A 23006-nucleotide genomic window follows, 5' to 3' on the forward strand; every position below is an offset into this window, starting at 1 on the left:
ATTCGAACCGCCGACCTGCTGACCTTTCTGATCGACAAGCTCAGCGTCTTAGCCACTGAGCCACCGCATCCCATATGACGCAGCTAAATGAATGCAACAATCACACTGCTGGCTTTCATTGGGCTGTATTAGCCACTCATCCAAAGACAACCTTGATCTCTGCCTACAAAAGCACCACCATACACAGCTATACAGGTAGCCCTCAATCTACGACCACAATTTAGCCCAACATGTCTGTTGCTAAGTGAAACATTTGTTAAGTGAGTTTTGCCTCATTTTACAAACTTTCTCGCTGCAGTTGTTATGTGAATAACTGCAGTTGTTAAGGTAGTCACATGTTTGTTAAGCAAATCTGGCTTCCCCGCTGAGTTTACTGTGATCACATGACACACATACACAAAAACACACATTGACACTGCAGCCATCATAAACCTGAGTTAGTTGCCAAACATCTGAATTTTGATCACGTGACCCTGGGGATGTTGCAATGGTTGTAAGTGTGAAAAATAGTCATAATTCACTTTTTTCAGTGCCATTATAACGCTGAACGGTCACTAAATGAACAGTGGCAAGTTGAGGACTACCTGCATTTATACACAGCACCTACCCAGAAATCGTTTACTGTATTCTCATCCATACCAAAGTAGTCATAGCTGTCAGGATTCCGGCAGTTACTCCAATTAAATCATGAACCTTGAGCCACACTCCCAAAACTTCTAATAAATCCCAAAAGGATTTATTAGAAGTTAACATGTCAGAATTTGCCTGGGCGTAGCCGACTCTGAGATACGTAATTCACTGTCACCCTTGATCCTGCTTTTCCCCCCACCCGTCTGGTGTATTATCCAATGAAACACGTCCATAGCCAAGAGTCATCAATCATGCTCTCCAATTAGATTTTTGCCCGGCAGAAGCTTCAGTCATCTAATCAGTCTCTGAAGAAAATATGAATGGAATGTATTTTCAATTCCACACTGCTGCCTGCTCTTTGAAACTCCCCCCGCTTCTTTCTCTTGACAACTATCAAATGTGTATACAAAGTGTTTTATGAGTTGACAATAGCAATGTCTCATTTCTAGTATTTTGCTCCATTGGCTGGGACTCTACAATGTGCCTGGCTCGTGTATATTTTAGCATATGCAGTTTGTAATGGTGCATTGTATAAACCAAACAAATCATGAGTTATCCAAAAAAATATGGTTAGGCAACACATGGCATGGTAACATGTAGACATAGGCATTGTCATTCTTATTGTTGGATACATTTTAATATTCTTGCTGTTCACTATTGCATCTGAACACATATAAATACAGTTTGTCTATTCAGTTTAGTCTGGGTTTTGTCCTGATATCACTTTATCTTTTTTAAAAAAAAAACACCGTAAAACAATTGAAAATATTTTAGTTAATTGTATTACATGTAAATAGTGCCTCGGATATTGATATACGATAAAGTAATGGTATGAAGAAAAAGCAATTTTGCTTCAACCGGCAGCCAAGAAGTTCTCAGGAGTAAATGAAAGAATATAGAATAAGCCCCAAGCTACAATATTTTACTGTACAGGTGTTCTTGACGCAAAGTCCTTATGATTCAAAGGAATTTTTTTCAATAAACACAAGCAACAGCTTCAGTGATATGGGAATGTTGCTATTTTGTGGTTCTCTTTTCTCTTGACCTTGTTCTGTCTGCACAAGCAGCAGCCAATTATGGGCTGAAGAGGTTTGCAAAGGCGGTCCTGGCATGCACACAAACACACACACACACACACACACAACTCATCTTTTCTAAGATTTGGCTCAACCTGGACAGAAGGTTGGGCTTAGAGGAACAGGACAGTTACTGTCTCTGGTAAAAAGAACCTGCTTCGAAAGGGAACTAGTAATCTATGCACCAAGAGGCATAATTTATTTGTATTTTGTGGGACTTTAAGTACAGTATTTGGAAACAGCTACTCTGACCTCCTGGTCATCTTTCAGCCACTTTTTCTAAAATATCACAGGATGTAAATAATAAGTCATAAAATGGAAACAGTCAGCAAACTCCTTGAACCAGAGAGAGATATCCTGTTGATCTGGCTTCCTCGTTTTTATACACAATCAATTTTATTGCCGTTTTAGAAGTTTTTCTACATCTTATAAGGCTAGTGACATTTATTTCTACACATGATTTAGCCATCCTGCAGTGGAAAGACTGAATATGAGATTTTGTTTTGTTTTGTCCCCCTTCTGATTCAAAACAGACAATTCAGGAGAGCAAATGGCAGCAAATGAACTGAAATCAACAAATGAAGATGCACCTAAGATACATTCCTGTTTTTGTTTTATTTTGCTAATGGCAAAGATTAATATAAAATTGCTTCAGAATGGAGAAAAGGGGGTAAATTTATTTCTGGAATGCTGCAAGTGAATCAAAGAGAGGGGAAAGGTTGAGGATTTTTCTTCCCCAAAACCACTTCTCTGTCTCACAAAGTGAACTTTCATTTTTCTCTTTTAAAAAAAAGTGCATGAGATTCATTCTAAAATCTTTGTGTAAAGTCCACTTAGTCCTTTAATGTGATGAATGTTAGGATAACTTAGAAATTTTGCTAAACATGGAATTACCAGCATAAATATTATTTTTAACTTTGAGTGGGAAAAGTTTGTCTTTCTGAGTGCGTGCCTGTGTATGTCTGTTAGAGGGTGGAAATGAAGAAGAAAATATTTGTGTGTTTCTGTGTGGGAGAGGTTTATGGTTTGGTACAACCAAATCCTTCCCTTCCTAAAAATGAATGTTTTTCTCCCAGAGACAAAAATGTTTGTGTTTAAATCACGATCAGGAAAACTGGGGAGCGTCCCTGCTGAAAAGCCTCTGGCTTATAACGTGCTGAAGGCTGACTTTTATCTTTTCTGGGACCAGTTCAGATTATTACTGGCACTATTTAATCAAATGTCATATCAGGTCATTAGACATTTTTTAACCCTTGTGAATAAGAGAGAGGGAGAGACAGATTTTGGTACTTTTTTAAGACACACAAAACAGCCAGGTGATTTTGGTACCAGTCATACTCTCTTAACCTAGATTGGGAAATTGAAAATACCCAGCTACCTATCCATACTGGACAGCATTTTAAATTGTATTTTTTAACAGTCATTGAAAAGGCTTATATGCTACAGTGGATTTGATTTAGGTTTATAATAATAATAATGATTATATTATATACTAGCTGGATACCTATGTGATCGGGCTTAGTTTTTGGAAGGAAAATAAGGGGGGGGGATTCTGCCTCTGCCTACCAGCATCCATCGGTTTTCATCTGGTTAGCGTCTTGTCAGTGTGTGAGAGAGTTGAGGGCTGTTCGGAAACTCAAACAGTATTTGCTATGTGAGCAGGAAAGAGACAGCAAGGTGCCTGGGCGTGGCTTAGCTCAAGCTTTTTCTGTTCTAAAGCTGCTTGGTGCTGTGAAACTAAAATTGAAACTGAAACTCCTCTCCTCTGCTTGTGTTTTGCATTTGGAACAGATTTCTTTTCAGGTGGGGAGGGGGAGTAGAACTCCTTAGCATCAGAGCGTGTTAATAATAATATACAAAATACTAATGCTCTGATGGTCATTTTGAAAAATCCTTTCTTAGACTCCTAAAAGCCAAGAGGAACAAATTTCAAGTTTGTAGGCTTTACAGTTCTGGAGATTTTGTGATGATTTTGTGATGATGCTTGAGTGGTATTTTGCTTTTATATATATAGATTAATTAAAAGGTGCCATCAGTTTTGAGACTCAGAAAAGCTACATATATCTCTTCGATCAAAGCATCCAAAAATAATAAGTAAAACTAATTAAACAAAACAAAAGAATGCAAATATATTAACTTTTAACACTGTCTATATGTGGACCTATACACTGTACATGTAATATATATCAACACCAGATTAATTCATAATGTCCAGGAAAATGAAACCTTGATCCAACCTTAGCATGAAAGATCCAACCTTAGCATGGAATATATATTACATGTCAATAAGGCCATTGTTTTCTGAAGCGGAAGAAGCAATCTCTTGATTCAGACCAAGGATTCAGGATTCAGATTAGCCTCTTTTAACATCTGGGAATAATATTAATTTCAGATCCAGCTATCTGACGGGCACCAGGTTGGGGAAGATAATCTAAAGCATTTCCTCCAGCTACCTGGAGAAGATACAGTAGCTCAGAGATGGCAAAAGCTGTGCATACAGATTAAATAACTATATCTCCAATCCGGGCTAGAAAAATCTCTCCTCCAACTCAACTTGGGGATCTCATTGCCAGTTGATGTAGGCAGTGGGGAGGCTAGCCAGTCACATTCAACGTAGCATTTTCTGTGAATTCAGTCCCTGTGATTAATGCCAAGCCCACAGAGAAAAGATTTTCCCAGTTCCATCAAGAAGTGCTTAGAATTTCAAGGCATCTTCCCAATCTTGCCCACTCAGTTTGGGTGAAATGCCTACACTGAGAAACTTCCGTTCTCCACCCCTTATCCCAACACAATCCAAAAAACTGGGGGAAAAAACTCATCTCTGCAAACTTTACCCATGCTCATCTGTCTTAATGACATTCACAGATGGATTTTCTTACAAGGTTTGGTACACTGCACAGACAACATAGAAGTGGTACAGCACAGAAGAGGGCAGAAAAACATAATGACAGAGAAAGCATGCCCCTCTGCCTTGAATGCCAAAATAATTACACACAGAAGAGAAACCTGTTTTTCTTTTCTTTTCTTTATCATAACTCCATTGCTTTTGACTGCCAAACCAGTGAATGGTTTTTTAAAAAAAGAATGGCTAACTACAGCAGTAGAATTGCTGCAGCAAAAATAGCAAGCTACACTCCTGAATGTCTGCCCTACTCAAACTGTTTTCTTTTAACTCCAAAGTACTTGAAGAGAATATGCAAATAAGCAATCTTTAAACATCAGTATGCCATTTTGGGACTATTTGCAGTATCATTCGGTGAATGAATGCTGTATTTGTATACGTTGTATTTTTCCATTCAGTAATATACTGCAGGCTATGATTACCTTGGCAGCCTATGCTGTGGAACGAGGTGCTCAAGATGAAGCTTTGAAAATGAGTGGAAGACAGAAAAAATACAGTTTTAGATTAGTTAAAGGCTCAGTAAACTCAAGATTGCATTGAGAAGGCCCAGAAACTATTGAGCAGTTCAAGAGAAAATAAAGTTTGACAAGTTACGTGCAACCTGTTGGAAACTGGTAGGGAGAAATTGGTTTGTAGCGAAAAGAATCAGACCTCAAAGCTGGGAAATTTCTGTATGAAAGAAGAATGTTGGAAAAAGACCTGAAGGTTTGATCCTCTGTGGCAGGAAGATGGCAGGACCCTGTCTCATATATTTTTTTAGTTTAATTTAATGTAAATGTAGCATATTTAATACCGTGTTTCTCCTAAAATAAGGCCGGGTCTTTTTTTTTTTTGAGCCCCGAAAAAACGGCTAGGACGTCTTTTCGGGGGTGACTTAATTTCTTCCCCCATGCACACCTCCACCTAGAGTGCCCCATGCACACTCACCTCTCCATGAGGCTGCCACTGGAAGTTCCCCAAAGGTAAAGTCACCAGCCGCTTCTATCAGCCGGTAGAAGCCGCCTCGGGGCAAGCACCCACGCGCACTCACCTCGCCACGAAGCTGTTTCTATCAGCCAATGGAAGCTCCCCAAAGGCAGAGTCACCAGCCGCTTTGGGGTGAGGCGTGGCTGCCCACAGGGCGCTCCTGAGAGGAGCACCCCACGCACACTCTCCTCGAGGCCATTTCTATTGGCCGATGGAAGCTCCCAAGAGGCAGAGTAACCAGCTGCTTCCATCGGCCAATAGAAACGGCTTCATGGCGAGGGGAGTGCGCATGGGAGAGTGGCTACAAACTTTTCTTAGCAGAAGGGAAGCAAGCTGAGTTTCTCTCTCTCTCTCTCTCTCTCTCTCTCTCTCTCTCTCTCTCTCTCCACACACACACACACACACACAACACACCACCCCTACTAGCCCTTGTCCCTGCACCGGGTCAGCCAAGCCCTTCTGGCGAGGGAAGGTCTCAGCATCTGCGGGGTTCCCACTGCCACCCTCCCCTCCCCAGGCCAGACCTTTTCCGGGCACCCTGCCAAAGTCCCAGGGCAGCCGACCTCCCTTTACCTGCTGCCGCCGCTGGTTTGGGGAGCGGGGGGCTGCCAGGGAGGGAAGAGGAGGCAGCAGAGCTCGGCTACCCTTAGAAGGGAGATCAGGCAGGCTCCTGCCTTTGGGGAGCTTCCATTGGCTGATAGAAACAGCTTCATGGCGAGGTGAGTGCGCGTGGGTGCTTGCCCCGAGGCCGCTTCTACCAGCCGATAGAAGCGGCTGGTGACTCTACTATTGGGGAACTTCCAGTGGCAGCCTCATGCAGAGGTGAGTGCGCATGGGGCATTCTAGGTGGAGGTGTGCGTGGGGGAAGAAATTAAGTCACCCCCGAAAAGATGTCCTAGCCATTTTTGGGGGGCTCAAAAAAAAAAAAAAAGACCCGGCCTTATTTTATGAGAAACACGGTACATTTTCAATACCAGATATGCTACAAATTCTGCATTTGAAACTGTGTTCACATAAAGAAATATAAATTATTAGTACCACTAGAGTAAAAATGTAATTTAATGGGGAAAAAGACTGTTTATAAAACTTTGTAACTGTGGACTGTATATTCTCAGGCAATTTGCTATGGGAACCTGGATAAAGAGAATTTACTGCCAAAAGGAAGCATTGCAACAATCAGTAAAGAAGATGCTATTGTATAAAAACCTAAAATATAACCTAAAAAACATAAAACCTCTCCAAACTTGGCTTGTATCATTCCACCACTTTGACATTCTCCCTTTTCAGCATAAGCCATCATTCATTTCTGGCCCCCTGCTCTGGGATAGAAAAATCTAAAGTTTGTTAGAAAATGGAATGGAATAGCATAGCATAGCATAGCATAGCATAGCATAGCATAGCATAGCATAGCATAGCATAGCATAGCATAGAATAACAGAGTTGGAAAGGACCGTGGAGGTCTTCTAGTCCAACCCCCTGCTTAGGCAGGAAACCCTACACCACTTCAGACAAAGGGTTATCCAAGCTCTTGTTAAAAACTTCCAGTGTTGGAGCATTTACAACTTCTGGAGGCAAGTTATTCCAATAATTAATTGTTCTGTCAGGAAATTTCTCTTTAGTTCTAAGTATTTTCTCTCCTTTATTAGTTTCTGCCCATTGCTTCTTATCCTGCCCTCAGGTGGTTTGGAGAATAGCTTTACTCCCTCTTCTTTGTGGCACCCCTGAGATATTGGAACACTGCTGTCATGTCACCCCCTAGTCCTTTTTTTTTCATCAAACTAGACATACCCAGTTCCAGCAACTGTTCTTTATATGTTTTAGCCTCCAGTCCCCTCATCATCTTTGTTGCTCTTCTCTGCACTCTTTCTAGAGTCTCAACATCTTTTTTACATGTGGCAACCAAAACTGGATGCAGTATTCCAAGCGTGGCCTGTTGAACGAACTGTATGCAGTTAATATATAACTAGAGAACTGTATTGAATTAAATATATAATTAGTCAAGAAGATTACTTATAAACCTGATACAGTCCATTGATTTTTCTTCCAGAAATATCCCATGTTCTTCAGCAAGATGAAGAATGACCTGAACTTGATGTGATTTATGTATCTCTGTCTCCATCACTATCTGCATCTGTACCTCTGCATCTATCTCTACTACTCCCCAAATTCTCTTTTTATATATTATCCTTTTTCTGCCTAGACTTTCTTTATTATTATTTTTACAAAAGGCAAATAAATCCAAAAACTTACTGATTTGTTGATAGTATATGAATTCCATAATGGCATCAAGATGTCTTGACTATATGCACTTATATATTTAGTCTGGTGAAGGAGGCAGTACTTGCTGTGCTGTAGAACGTGGGGTCTTCCATAAGGCAAATTATCAGCTTCAGACTGCATTTCTAGAATAAAAACCATAATTATGGAGTTTCACATTAACTGAATACAATTCTTTCCAAAATCATTATGAATTGCTCATTCAAGATTTTTTTTTTTTTTTTAGTTTTCAGTATATTGGAAAGAACAAAACAATTGGGAATAACTGGAAAGCTGGCCTATTTAAAACCTCACTTTGGGGTTTTTCCTGGCCTATGTAATACCAGAATGTTGGCGACTTGTTGAGCCAAACATGTTGAGCCAAACTCTACATCTCCCACATCCCATTCAACACTGGCAGCATTTAAAGGAAAATAGTTGAACCACTGCCAACAAAACTTAACCAAGCTGTTACTTCGGAAGCAAAGCTCCCATTAGCAGCAGTGAAAGAATTTAAGTGGGGAAACCAAAAGGAGAAAATACCATTTGAAGTGATGGATATCTTGGATACAGTGCTAATACAGTACACATAAAACTACCTCAGTTTATTGCTTTATTTTACTGGTGGATTGTCAGAGCTATACCTAGCGATATGTCCCTTACGAGTATAAAAATCATAGAAATAATTATCATGATTATGATGCCCATGAAACAGGAAGAATGGAGTGGTCTTGTTTGGTACCGCTTGTTACCCATTTCTGCAGAACACTCTGGCCTTCAGCCATGCAAAGTCCACCAATTTCACCGATAACTGCATGTCTCTAGGAGAAACTATCACTCTATGAATGTGTCATGGTTCAGAGCAAATGAACCCAACTGAATTTCAAGCTCCATTCAGGCTTGAAAGATCTTTTATTGAGCACATCATATCTGCTCTTAGAAAGCTGAAGGTCATTCCTACAGGTTAGAGTAATAAAAAGAATAGAAACTTCCCAACTCCTCCTCCCCCCCAGGTGTCTTGGGTAAGATTAACCAATCAGTCCAGCAGTAGCTCCCCCCTCGGTCTCAGCAGATGTTTGTTGCCATGACCTTGGTTCACACGCTTTGGCCTGGTGGATGTTTTTGTCTTGTGGACTCAAGCACCACATTCCTTTCTAACTTCCCCCCAAAGAGTTGGGAACTAAGAAAACAAGTGAAAGTAATATATGGCTTCAGCCAAAGTCGTTTTGAAGTTGACAGCATGTGCTTATTATGTGCGTGCGTCTGCAGCTCTTTCCCTCCACTTTATATCTTCCTCTTCTCGATCTCAGTGTTTCCTCAAGTGTGGTCCAAGGACACCTGGGGTCCTCCAAGATCCTCTCAGAGGTCTGAGAAGTCAACATTATTTGCAAAATATTGAAGATAGTTACAAAAATTTGATCCAATGGCATTCTTATCCTTATTATTTTCTATTTGTTAAAAAATATGATTTTTTAAAATTTGTGTTAATACCTAATGGGTTTAATATTGTTATTTTTAACGTGATTCAATAAATAAATGTTCTACAAATGCATCAAGTTTAATTTTTCACAAAGTAAATATCCAGAAATATAACCCATACACACAAATAGGGGGTTCCTCCCTCCTCGGTGAGGGAGATGGGCAATTAAAAAGTCTGATAAATTAATCAATTAGTTACAAGAAGAAAAAGTTCAGAAAACACTGCTCTACCTTATTCTCTTTTTTTTAAAAAGGAATAAAAAGGGATTCCTCTCCTCAAATGGTGGAGGTTTAAATAGGTTTAAATACCAACCCAGTTTAAAAAAAACAGTACACAAGAAAGCCTTGATGTACAACCACAATTGGTGGGAGGAGTTAAAGGAATTGCACCTAATTTTACAAACTTGTATGGCCTTTTTTCTCCATGGTCGTTAATCAAATCATTGCAGTTGTTAAGCAAATCTGGTTCCCACCATTGATTTTGCTTGTCAGAAGCCAGCTCAGAAAGTCACAAATAGCAACCACATAATCCTGAAACCCTGCAACTGTCATAAATACATGCCAGTTGCCAAACACCTGAATTCTAATCACATGACTAGCGGGATGCAGTGATGGCTGTAAAAGTAAGGAATGGTTGCAAGTCACTTTTTTCAATACTGTTGTGACTTCAAGTAGTCATTAATCAAATCATTATATATCAAGACTACTTGTAGTTTACATTCCCTGTGTATCGCAGAATTTACATTAACTTGGGTCTTGAATAACCTGGGGGTTGTACTGTATATAGCAGTATTTTTGAAGCTTGGGAATTTTGTGGACTGCTGGGTGGCTGAGGAATTCTGAGAATTGAAGTCCTCATGTTTTAAAGTTGCCAAGTCTAAGAAACACTGGCCTATTTTCTATATTCTATTAACATAACTTTGGCTTCACTAGTAATATACTTTTATGCCCATCTAATTCACTGGTAATAATAATTCACTGCTGATACAGTTTTACAGATGAATTATTGAATCTATCATCTGCACCTCTATAATTGTCTGGTTTGGTTCTGCAACCCAACAGGACAGACACAGACTTCAGAGAGTAATTAGGACTGCAGAAAAAAACAGTTACTACCAACCTGCCTTCCATCAAGGACCTGTATACTGCACGAGTCAAAAAGAGGGCTGTGAAAATATTTACAGACCCCTCACATCCTGGACATAAACTGTTTCAACTCCTTCCCTCAAAACGATGCTATAGAGCCCTGCACACCAGAACAACTAGACACAAGGACAGTTTTTTCCCGAACGCCATCACTCAGCTAAACAAATAATTTCCTCAACACTGTTCAACTATTTACAAAGTCTGCACTACTATTACTATTAATTTTCTCATCACTCCTTATCACCCATCCCCTCCTACTTGTGAATGTATGACTGTAACTTTGTCGCTTATATCCATACAATTTATATCGACTGTTTCCTAGTATGATTTGATTGCTTATTGTACCCTGTGACTATCATTAAGTGTTGTACCTTATGATTCTTGACAAATGTATCTTTTCTTTTATGTACACTGAGAGCATTTGCATCAAAACAAATTCCTTGTGTGTCTAATTACACTTGGCCAAAAAAGAATTATATATGGTTTATGGCCATAGTGGAGTGTGTATAAGATACATATCTGATCCTGAACATTCCAGTCTCCTAGAATTCTGATAGGAATCGATTGATCTTCACAGCTTGTAATCTGTGTTTGTGTGCATGTGTCTGTGTTAAATTTATATAGCCTTATTTGTTAAATTGAATAATTAAATTGATATCACTTTATTTATTAAATTGAATGATTGCATTTATGTAACTTTATTTGAATGAATTGAAATTGAATTGAAATTGAATTGAAATTGAAATTGAAATTGAATTGAAATTGAATTGAAATTGAATTGAAATTGAATTGAAATTGAATTTAACAAAATGATTAATTAATAATTAAATTTTAATATTTATATATTTGTTAAATTGATGTAACAAATTTATATATTTGTTAAATGTATATGTTTGAATAAAATCTCTTCTAACGAGATTCCCAGATGGGTACCAGACCCCTTGAAACCTTTCACCAATTAGAAGTGGGTTTGTACCAGACTTACTTGCTTGGTCAGTGAGGTTTAACCTTTGATTCACTGCTTCTAAATCTGTTATCTGCAAAGATAGAAACAAGGCAAAAGTCAAAAGAAGGGTCGAGCATAGATACACAGGTTAGATTAAAAACATACTGAACGAAAAGCACCCACAAACTTACTGAGCTACAATTACATCCTGAAACATCTGGACTGGGAACGAGGCCAAAACGGCATAAGAGAGGAGAAGATTGTTCTTTTGCTGGAGAAGGATTGTGGAAAGGGTTTTTTAGGAGGTGATTCAAGCTTCCATGTGTTCCATTGTTTGGAGCAGGTTTAAGCTTCAGGAGATCTGTGAAAGAAGAAAAAATTGCAATTTTTCCAGTGTGCATCAAAGACTTCAAGGTTCTGATGTTTGGAATTTGGACTGGGAAAAAAGAATTACAGAAATGTGAGATCTGGAATCTCAAATGGAGAAGTGTCACGTGAGTGTTGGACTGTGGTACTCACGACAATTCTGGAATTATATGGCTATGTTTGAAGATTGTTACAGTTCCCACAAACTGAACAAAGCAAGTTGAAAGGCCTCTAAAGTAGGTATATTCTTAATAATTTGCAAGATGCTATGACTCAATATGACCTCATGTATTATACTTTTGTGATAAAACTACTTTTGGAAAAGAGGAGGCATCCCTATGATAGTTATAGTTACAGAGAGACCACTCTCTTTTTAAAAAATCCTGTAAAGATCTACCTAAGAATAATATTCTCAAGAGTGCTTAAATGACCTGTTGATACTCTCAACTGAGAATGGAGCATGCCCAAAATGGAACATGTCCAAAAGTTACATATTCCATCTGCAGATGAAAAAGCAAGAAAATCTTTTAAGTAACTCTTTAATATTGCTTCTCTAGTTTCCCACCAACCACATAGTCCAGAGTTAAGTTGATGGATTTCAATGGATCACAGGGAGTGCATTGGCTTTGGGCTACTACTGCTTTTTTTCCATTTTAAAAGTTTGGTTTGATTTAATTCCTGGATGTATTATGACTATTCCATTCCACATGTGCTCTGATCTCAATCTATCTAGTCTGAGGGGCCTAGCTTGCTTTCTTTACTAGAGGCCATTCTATTTTGGGTATTTCTCTTGCAGGAACTGAAGTTGAACTCTGCATATAAAGTAGGTGTATTGTTACCTTTTATGTATTTAATGTCAAAGAGAGAAAGAGACTGATGGGGAGGATTCATAAAGACAAAGAAAAGGCAGCAGTAAGACACCGGATTGTAGATCTGGTTCAGTGGTGGGATTCAAATTTTTTTACTACCGGTTCTGTGGGCGTGGCTTGTTTGGTGGGCTGGTGGTCATGTGACTGGGTGGGCATGGCCAACTCAGCAAGGTGGTGCGGCACCTTGCTGCGAGTGACGTCAAGTTGGCCACGCCCACTCAGTCACATGACCGATGCTGCAGAGACAGGGTGATTTCCTACATACCTTCCCCCTCTCCTCCCCCCTTGGGCTGACAAAAAAAAAAGCCCAACTAAAGATCACGAACGACTGCCTGCCGAGTCTGCCTGCTGAATGGGTTTTGTTTTATGGTGGTTTTGTTTTTGTTTTATACATACATATATACAGACAGACAGACAGACAAATAGACATTAATTTATATATATACATATATATAAATTATAGATACAATATATACTCAGTATAAGCGAGTTTTTCAGCCCATTTTTGTGCTGAAAAAACCCCCTCGGCTTATACTCGAGTCAGATTCCCTCTGAAAAAAATGGTGTGGAGCTCCGGAGCTGGGCAGGCGCTTCCCTGCTTCCGTGTTTCCTTTGCAACTTTTAAGCATGGGGGTAATCGGAAGCAGAAAAGTTCTTGCATGAAGATATATTGTTTTTTTCTTTTTAACTGTTTTTAGGGGGAAAGACCCACCGTCATGTGAGAATGCTCAGACACGAAATCTATCCGCCCGAAAATAAGTGTGTGTGTGTGTGGGGGGATTTTAACAGAGGGAAGATGTAGGGAGAAGGCAAAAGCGACGGAAGATCCTTCAGGGGAAACTGTGGGGAGACTCACCCTTGGTCCAGATGAGCCCCCTTCCCGCCCCTAAGGAAGCAGAGGCAGCCAGCAAGGGCAGGCAAGCTCCACTTCACAGACTCCGTCCGTCCTCGCTCCCACCCACCCACCCAAAGCCACGAAGTCCCCCAATCGCGCAGCCCAGAATCGCCCTCCCCTCAGGGGGCAGCAATGACACCCGGTTTTTCCCGAGACAAGAAGCTCTGCCGTGCAATGAAAGCGCCCTGGCTTTAGGCTCGCGGGCTCAGAAAACAACGCGAGCCGAGGTGGCTTCAGCTCCGCTCAGCTTCTCCAACATCCGGCGCCGCCCTGTTCTATGTGCCGGGCCCGGCAAGTCCGAGCAGCCAGCACATAGAACAGGGCGGCGCCGAGATCATTAGCCGCCTCTTTCACAGCACAAGAAGAACAAGGTGGTGCCGGACCATTGGAGAAGCGGAGCAAAGCCGGAGATTAGTAGCTGCCTTTCGGCGAAGAAAGGCAACCAGCTGGTTGGTCATCTCCTCCTCGGCCATACAGAACAAGCAGGCAGAGAAGGAGGAGAGCAGATGGCCAGTTGGGGAGGCTTCTTGTGCTGCGAAAAGGCGGCTAATGATCCCCAGCTCCGCTCGGCTTCTCCAACATCCGGCGCTGCCCTGTTCTATGTGCCGGGCCCGGCAAGTCCGAGCAGCCAGCGCGTGGAGCAGGGCGGCGCCGGAGATCGTTGGCTGCCTCTTTCGCAGCACGGAGGCCCCCGGCTGGCCAGCTGCTCTCCTCCTTCTCTGCCTGTTTGTTCTGTGTGGCCGAGGAGGAGGAGACCGGCCGGCTGGTTGGGGAGGCTTTCTGCGCCGAGGGAGGCGGCTGCTGGTCTCCGGCTTTGCTCTGCTTCTCCGATGGTCCGGCGCCGCCCTGTTCTTTACTTGGGCAGCCGGGTGCCTGCAGCGGCGCCCACGGCGGCAACAGGCAGTTCCGCCCGGGCTCCGCTCAGGTGTCCGGCTGGGGCTGTCGGGAGTTGCTGCCGCCGGTGCGGCTCCGGTCCCGCGTTGCCTTGGGAAGGGTGGGGCAAAACCAGGAGCCGCTGAGCCTAAGCCTCCGGTGCCGCTGCTGCCATTGCAAAGCGCTGCGCATGCTCTTCCTTTTTGCCTTTCCCTTCCCGAGGCGACGCGGGACTGGGGCCGCACCGGCGGTAGCAACTCCTGACTCAGGGGCCTCCGAGGGGAGGGGAAGAGAGTGAATCCTGCCTCCCGCTGTCATCATCTTCTTCTTTTGGGTTAGTGAATCAATTAAACCTTTCATGATAGTGAGATCGTTTCCCAAATTAATTATTTTTATTTTTGAAATTTACCAGTAGCTGCTGCATTTCCCCCTCGGCTTATACTCGAGTCAATAAGTTTTCCCAGTTTTTGTGGTAAAATTAGGTGCCTCGGCTTATATTAAGGTCGACTTATACTCAGTATATACGGTACATATATATATAAATTATATTACTTATGGTAGTATGTTTTCTGTAATCTAGGTTTCTTCTTTCAGTTAATTAATTCCATTTTGATTTTTTTAAAAAAATTATATAAGGTCTAGTTGAAACTCACCACACATTAAGTTATAAACTTCAATGTTTTCAAAAGATGTCACCTCATTTTTTTCCTTAAAGCCTGGCCCGTGTGCTACAAAGATAGCCTGAACAATAACAGAAAATGGATTTACTAAATAGCTGCCAGTTTTTATTTTTCATAAATAAAGTCAATGTTAACGTAGCTTTTTAAAAATTCAAGATATAAATACTGTCAATTTCAGATAGTTGACTTGTTAATTAAAAGCTTTCAACTAGTTAAAAACTCAATTAATTCCTACTCCTTTACTATAGAGGACACTCAACATAATTCACAATTTGCTTGTGCATCTACTTACCATGATCTGTACTGTAAACCTTGCAATAGTTACACTGAGTCTTAGCATTAAGTCTTTGCTTGGGACATGAGAAATGATTCAGCTCTTTTTCGGCTGAATGTTTCAACAGTGTTAATGGGATTACAGTCAATAGAAATTCTATCTTAAATGCAAGCAAATTACCTCTCTCCAACCTGAGGCCTGGGCATGTGACAAAAGCAAGCAAGTTCAGAGAACCCACTGCTGATATCTGCCTCCATTACTGTCTAGATATTTTCTTATCTTACCCTCAACTTGGATATACATGTTGGATGTTATGGCTGTAAACTACCACATTCAAGATGACAAGCAGTAGATGTGGAAAATGAAATTCTCAAGAATATGTGGACCTTCATGAGAACTGTAATCATATCTGATCCAGTTGATCATGGTGTCATTCACACACTTTAATTTCCCCTTAATCATTTACTTCTCCAATCACCCTGAATAACTGTTTCTGAGAACCGGGCAATACTTTTGAACAAAACCAATGTGACATAGAAAACAAAAACAAAAGAGAAGCAATTGACAGATCTCTTACCTCCATACTTTTAAATTCATTGTCGTAGCCATGGGTTCCACCAGAACAATATCTATATTTTTTATTCCTAAATACACATATGCATAGAATGAATATATAGCAGTCAATTAGAAATACTAAGTTTTCCAATTTAGAGTTGTATCAAAAGAAGGCTTTTTTTTTCAATCAATGCAATGAAAAATGTTTTCTTCAGCAATGGTTGGCTGTTATCATTGCTTCAAAGAAGTTGTTACTATTTATGAACTATCTCTTCAGTAATGCCCCATGAATGGGATTTATCTGATCTCAGTAAATAAAATTGTCTCTAGAGCACTGTGGTATCATACATTTACTGCAAGATGCCTGCTTGGTTAGATACCTTTCAAGCAAAAACTAGTGGTATTAATGCATCAGCTGATGGAGAAACAAATGGGATAATTTTTCTAGAATAGTTGGCTTCATATCATGCTTCTTTACACTTACACCTCTGTACTACCCAGACACACATTTTGGGGTATGTAACATATATACATGCCATTCCTTGAGAAAAGAATTAGCCCTATACCAGCGTGCATCTAAGAAACATATTTAACAGATAAAAGGATAGTGATGAGTCAAAAAGCTCTTAACTCTCATCTGTAATGTGTATTTTAATCTAAGTTAAAATATCTTAGATGTGAGTCTTTTCCTCTGTGGTACTGAGGAGATTTGTCCTCATATTTTGACTAACTGCATTTCCCTGAATAGCTTACTCATTGAATAATTTCTATTTAAACACCCTTAACATCTTTCTTGGATTGCAATCTGGAAAATAAAGGAACATCCAGATAGAACTTTAATGTCCTGTCCTCCCCTAATTCCAGACATTGTTGATCATTTATTAACTTGTCATTTTAAGGCTGAGTAATGAGCAGATTTTCAACTTGGTAATTTTATTCTTGAAAGGCTTTAAAAAGACTTTCTACGTGGTTCCAAAATGAAGCTTGTGTGAGTCATCTGCCCTGACAGGTCAATGACAAGATGTGGCATATACCACCACTGCCCAAATATGTTAAGGAAATCTGTGCGCAAAAAGACTCAGTCTTAATCACTTTCTTTCCCAGTTCAATCATAATTAGGATGGCTTTAGAGAGGGATCCCAAAGGTGCTTTCTTTTTTTTTCCAAGAGGCAGCTGGACTTTCTGGTTTTTCTTGGAAGTCATTTCACTTCTCATCCAAGAAACTTCTTCAACTCCAGAAGGAAAAAAAAAAAGCACCTTTGGGATAACCATGACCTGGATGACTTCGAATCTCCACTGATATTTAGAGAGGGATGTTTCTCTAGTGTGAATAGTAGGAGAGAAGAAGGAACATCTCCCCACACCCTCTTCTCCTAGGTCACATATTCTTTGCAGTAATTCTGATTACCGATGGAAAATTAAGTCACAGTGATTTTGTGATCGATTGTGTGCCTGAATGTGGTGTGTAATTTTTTGGTCCTACCCATAAATTCCAACATGGAGTCTTAATCTGGTCTTCCAATTCCAAAACGTTTTCTACCTCTTTTCTTGGAGACATTCTATAAGCAAGCAATATAGCATAGATGCAGGTGGAGGTGTGCCTTTTTTAAAAAAAATCTAAATCACTTTTGGGTGTAGATGCAGGCAGTGGTGCTAACAGTAAACAGTGGTACTGTACTAAGGGGCAGTATGTGAAAGAGGTGTACCAATCTCAGCAGGACTTGTTGACTATCCTTGGAAGTAAACAAAATAAGGGGCCTGAAATACAGGTAATCCTTGACATACAACTTTGCTTAGTGACCATAGTTACTACATAGTTACTACTTAGTTACAAATCACAATGGCACTGATAACTTACAAGTTATAACCAGGGGTGGGATCCGACAGGGTTAACTACCAGTTCGGTGATTTATGAGGTTCGGTGATTTATGATGTGCTTCCCTGCACGCTGTGCACGCCGGCCTGTAAATCGTCATCAGCACGCTGCGTGCAGAGAAGCAGCCTTTCAAAAAGCCCTTTTTTTCCTGCTTTTTTAACTGCAGCTGTGCCTCGCACGGCAGCTGAAGTTGAAAAAATCAGGAAATAAAGGTCAGGTAAGAGCCCAGGTGGGTGGGTGGGCAAAAACAGCAGCAGACATAGAACCGGTTCTATGTCTCCCGATCTTCAGAGCTACTGGTTCTACAGAGGTAGACAGAACCAGTAGAAACCCACCCCTGGTTATAACATAAGTTATAACTTATAACCATTTTTCACACTTACAACCATTGCAGCATCCCAGGGTCACATGATTTACATTCAGATGCTTGACAACTGGCTCAATATAGGACGGTTGCATGCTCTGGGGTTATGTGATCTCCTTTTGCAACAGGTGGGATTCAAATTTTTTTTACTACCAGTTCTGTGGGTGTGGTTAGGTGGGCATGGTTAGGTGGTTGTGACCATGTGACTGGGTGAGCGTGGCCCTTTTTTTGTAGCAACCCCTCTTCCAGTTTTTGGGCATTCTGGGCCTCAGGCAAGCCTCCTGGGGAGGGGGGCATTTTTGCTCCCAGAAAGCTTTTCTGTGGCCCAGGAAGGAAAAAAATGGAGCCAGGTGGGAGTGTGCAGCACACACACCCATGCTCCATTTTGGGCCCTTCTGGGCTTCAGGGAAGGCTCCTGGGGGGCGTTTTTGCTCCCAGGAAGCTTCCCTGGTGCCCAGGAAGCCAAAAAAAATGGAGCACGGGGGGCAGGGGAGACTGTGCCCCCCCCTCCATTTTTTGCCTTCCTGGGCCTCAGGGAAACCTCCTGGGCAAAGCAGTAAGACAGCAAGGGGAACCCCGGCACAGCTGATCGTAGGAACGGCTGATTATCGGGAGAGGAAAAAAGAAATACCTTAAGAAGTGACTGGGCAGGGAAAAACACAGTCAGCAATGTCGGGCATGCGTGCGATGTTGCGCGCATGCCCGATAAGGACTGAATGGGCAGGGAGGGGTGGGGCAACTGGGTCAGGGGCGTGGTCAGCCAGAAGTTACTACCGGTTCAGCGACCCATGCCAAATTCTTTCTACCAATTTTCCCGAACCAGTGCAAACTGGATGAATACCAGCACTGTTTTGCAACCTTCTGACAAGCAAAGTCAATTCAGATTCACTTAACAACCGTGTCACTAATATAACAAGTGCAATGATTCACTTAACAAATGTGGCAAGAAAAGTTGTAAAATGGGGTAAAACTCCCTTAGCACATTTCTCACCTAGCAACATAAATTTGGTGGTCCATTGTGGTCGCAAGTTGAGGACTACCTGTAATGACTAGCATTTCTAAATTCTGAATGCAACAGTACCAGAGGAACCAATGCCAGGGAGATAATGGTGTTGGATTATTCAGATGGAAGCATTATATGAAAACCAGGGCTGCTCTAAAGTTGAACTTGATAAACTGTAAGTTGACTTAAAATTGTGGTTCAATGAAGGAAAACAGGGACAATCTACGACAATTATATGCTATAGAAGTTAGTCAAGCTTCATGATGACATTTCCTTTGGGAATGCAATTGCCAAACTGCAGGCATCCCAATAGGGAATTCTCTAATAAAGAGAATCAAGGCTAAATCAAGGCTTTATCTTTATCTTTTTATATAATAATAATAATAATAATAATAATAATAATAATAATAATAATAATAATAGTAATAATAGTAATAATAGTAATAATAGTAAAATAAAAATATATGTTTATATATTTATAAAAACATGTAGGCTATCATTATTGTAATAGCAAGTGACATATAAAGAAGAATGTGGACTTTTTATGGGATTCCTGCAATAGACCCAAAAAATAAGGCCAAATGTCCTTAAAAAATGTCAAGCCAGCACAGGGATTACAAAAACAAAGTAAAATACAGACAAAGGAACAGAGAGATTAGCCTTCCATGTTTTGATTTGCAAAGGAAAACAAGATCTATTCTGTTCAGGCTCGGTGACTGTTTTATTTTTCAGGTGCTATTGAATTCCCTATTTTGAATTTTGCCTCACTTTAAATTATTTTGTAATTTGTTCCTAAGGCAGTTATGACAGCCTTTTGGATATATTAAAGACTTATCAAGATTTCAATATTAAATAATGCTACACCATGAATTGCTTTATCTGATTTCTTTTGGAAGTTTTTTTTTCCACCAAGAGACAAATCCTGTTTGGAACATCTGGTTTCCTGTCCAGCAACAAACTCCAGAAATAAATCACAACTATGGTGTAACATTAAGAGGTTGCCAATGTAGCAGCCTTTCTCAATAATCATGCTGGATGGGGGAATAACAGGCACTATGCTTCAAAAGCCTGAAATATACTTTTCTGAGATACATCTCTTGCATTATGAAACTTTGCTACATGTTATTTATGTAGCAATCACATAGCTGTATGATTTCATTTCTTTTTCTTTTTTATCTGTTAAGTAATGAAAGGAATCTACTACCTCAGTTTTTTGGAAGATAACAGGATGTTATACCATAATTCTTCTTAATTGGCTGGAACTACTCCCGAATTACTCAACAAGAAAAGTATATGCATTTCCTTATCACTTTTTCAGGAAATGTACTTTCATTATAAGTACTCATATACCAGTTTACAGAGAAATTAAAATAACAACAACAACAACCCTGTAAAATAATAAACTGAAAAATAACAAAGTAAAATTAATTAGCACAATTAAAAAAAAACCTAGGCTGAATGTAAAGGGTGTCTCCTAATACCAAACTGACCAAAGCCAGGACTTCAAGCAAGAAGAAAATACCATATGCAAACTGTGTAAACTCAAAGGATCCTTAGGAATACAGTCTTATAAAAGTTGCTGATTTACAACTTTCAGCATTGCTGAGAATTAGCCTTTGTTGTCAGGGTCACAGAGCATTGTTTTCCACCTCTACTTTATCTAATTTCCACTTGCCTACTCCTGGCCATCCGATGCACTCAGGAAGTACAAAGTTCAAACGCTTGAGACTGTAACTTCACCTATAATCCTTCTTCCTATAGTGACAGCAAGCTATAGGAAGACCAAGGTGTTGGTTTAAATATTAATTATTATTCTGATCCTAAAATTTACTATTAACACAGACAAGGCCCTGGTGCAGAGGTGGTATTCAACAGATTCTGACCAGTTCTGGAGAACCGGTAGCGGAAATTTTGAGTAGTTCAGAGAACCATCAAATACCACCTCTGATTGGCGCTGCCCCCATCTATTCTCTGCCTCCCGAGTCCCAGCTGATTGGCTCGGTCTCATTTGTTGCCCTGCATAGGAGAATGGAGCTGGAAAGCAGGTTAGTGGGGTGGGGAGGGAATGGGGATTTTACAGTATTCTTCCCTTGCCATGCCCATCGAGCCACGCCCACAGAACCAGTAGTAAAAAAAATTTGAATCCCACCAGTGCCCTGGTGGGATTACGCTCTCAAACATTTGGATTTTGCAGCATACAGCAGAGGATTGGGATAAGGAAGTCACTGAGGAGAAGTCAGTCATTTTTCTATCTAGGTAGTCCTCAACTTTCTATCTAGGTAGTCCTCAACTTGCTTAGTGACCGTTCAAAATTACAATGGCACTAAAATAATTCACTTACAACCGTTTTTCACACTTACAACCATTGCAGCATTCCTATGGTAAAAATGACCAAAATCTAGATGTTTGGCAACTGATTCATATTTATGACATTTACAGTATCCAAGGTCATGTGATTCCCTTTTGCGACCTTCTGACCAGCAAAGTTAATACGGAAGCCAGATTCACTTAACAACCATGTTACTAAGTTAACAACTCCCTTAACAATTGCTTCAAAAAAGACTGTAAAATGGGGCAAAACTCACTTAACAACTCTCTCGCTTAGCAACAGAAATGTTGGGCTCAGTGGTGCGTTTCAAATATGTTTACCACCGGTTTGGTGGGCATGGCTTGGTGGGCGCGCTTTGCGCACAAGCACACTCTTTGCACACACGCATGCACCAAACACGCACTTTGTGCAGGCGCAGAGGCTTTCTGACTCAACTCTTGCAAGCCTGCACTCTGCCTGTTGCTTCAGCAGCTGCCGCGTGGCAATATGCTGGCCGCGCAAAACAGCTGCACTTCAAAAGCAGGACATAAAGGTTAGTATGGGAGTCTGGGTAGACAGGTGGACAGGTGGGCCCAACAGTAGAGCATCGGAAAGGTTTGGTCTCCACTGCTCATCAGCGCTACCAGCTCAGCAGAACCAGGCCAAACCAGTAGAATACCACCACTGGCTGGGCTCTATTGTGGTCATAAGTTGAGGACTACTTATATTCTGTTTCTTCTCACAAGAGGAACCAGCCTCGCAATCATTTTCTAACTCAGAAGATAAGCCTTCTGTGGACACGTTATCATTTTAACCTAACAGAAGTCTGACAGAAATCTTTCATAATTCAGATCTACAGAGCACTTTGTGGCCAGGTGAACCTGCTCATAGTACAGGTTATGATTTCTAAATAAATCTTCATTTGGCTTTGGAATATTGCTGAGACAAGATCCTTCTATTATTCTAAGAGAGAAGTAGTACAATTACCTGCAGAAAGCGTTTTTCTCTCTTCATTTGTCTATCTTTATCTGTCACGCCTGATTTTCCATATAAGTTTCATGCAGTCACTGAGGACAACATATTAATCCTCACAGCATTTGGAATCAAGTAGATAATAAAAATAAAACTTCTACATTTATAAGTAAATGTACATATTAAAAATAACATGTTGTTGCCTTCCTACAGTACATCTAAAACTGGCCCCATTTTATCATTTAATAAAAAGTTAAGCCATGCCTATATGTTGGTCTTTATACGGTACCTCACGGCCAACCACTGTCGATCAACCATCAGATTAACTTTGTCAATGCGAATGTTGTTAGCAAAGTGTAGTCTCTTTGGAAGGTCTTTGGCCAAGTAAGCTTTAAAGTGCTGTTTTGGCTTTCGGCACTGAAAAGGTAAAAGTGAAATGCTAAGTTTTGCAGCATCACAGAATTAAAAAATAAAATATGAAAAAAAACCATGTTTTCAATGCAACTATCGCTATGTTGCCCATCTTACTTTCTCTGCAAAAGGACCTTTTGTAAATTCTTCAAAAGAATC

At 40.5% G+C, this 23006-nt stretch overlaps 1 protein-coding gene across 4 annotated transcripts in view; it reads right to left on the reverse strand.

Annotated features, from left to right (window-relative positions):
- ENPP3 (ectonucleotide pyrophosphatase/phosphodiesterase 3) overlaps window positions 1–23006 on the reverse strand; it is a 66370-nt gene that overhangs the window by 9965 nt on the left and 33399 nt on the right. For all 4 annotated transcript variants that reach the window (XM_087971589.1, XM_087971592.1, XM_087971599.1 and 1 more), the window contains 6 exons: window positions 22726–22853; window positions 15936–16002; window positions 15058–15145; window positions 11593–11762; window positions 11441–11492; window positions 7825–7976 (listed from right to left, as the gene is read on the reverse strand). In XM_087971589.1, coding sequence (XP_087827715.1) covers window positions 7825–7976; window positions 11441–11492; window positions 11593–11762; window positions 15058–15145; window positions 15936–16002; window positions 22726–22853 — 657 coding nt within the window. The remainder of the gene's footprint in view (window positions 1–7824; window positions 7977–11440; window positions 11493–11592; window positions 11763–15057; window positions 15146–15935; window positions 16003–22725; window positions 22854–23006) is intronic.

The sequence above is a fragment of the Notechis scutatus genome, chromosome 1 (assembly GCF_049901735.1).
Source record: "Notechis scutatus isolate UNSWTSFEM ecotype Mainland chromosome 1, rNotScu1.2, whole genome shotgun sequence".
NCBI lineage: Eukaryota > Metazoa > Chordata > Lepidosauria > Squamata > Elapidae > Notechis > Notechis scutatus.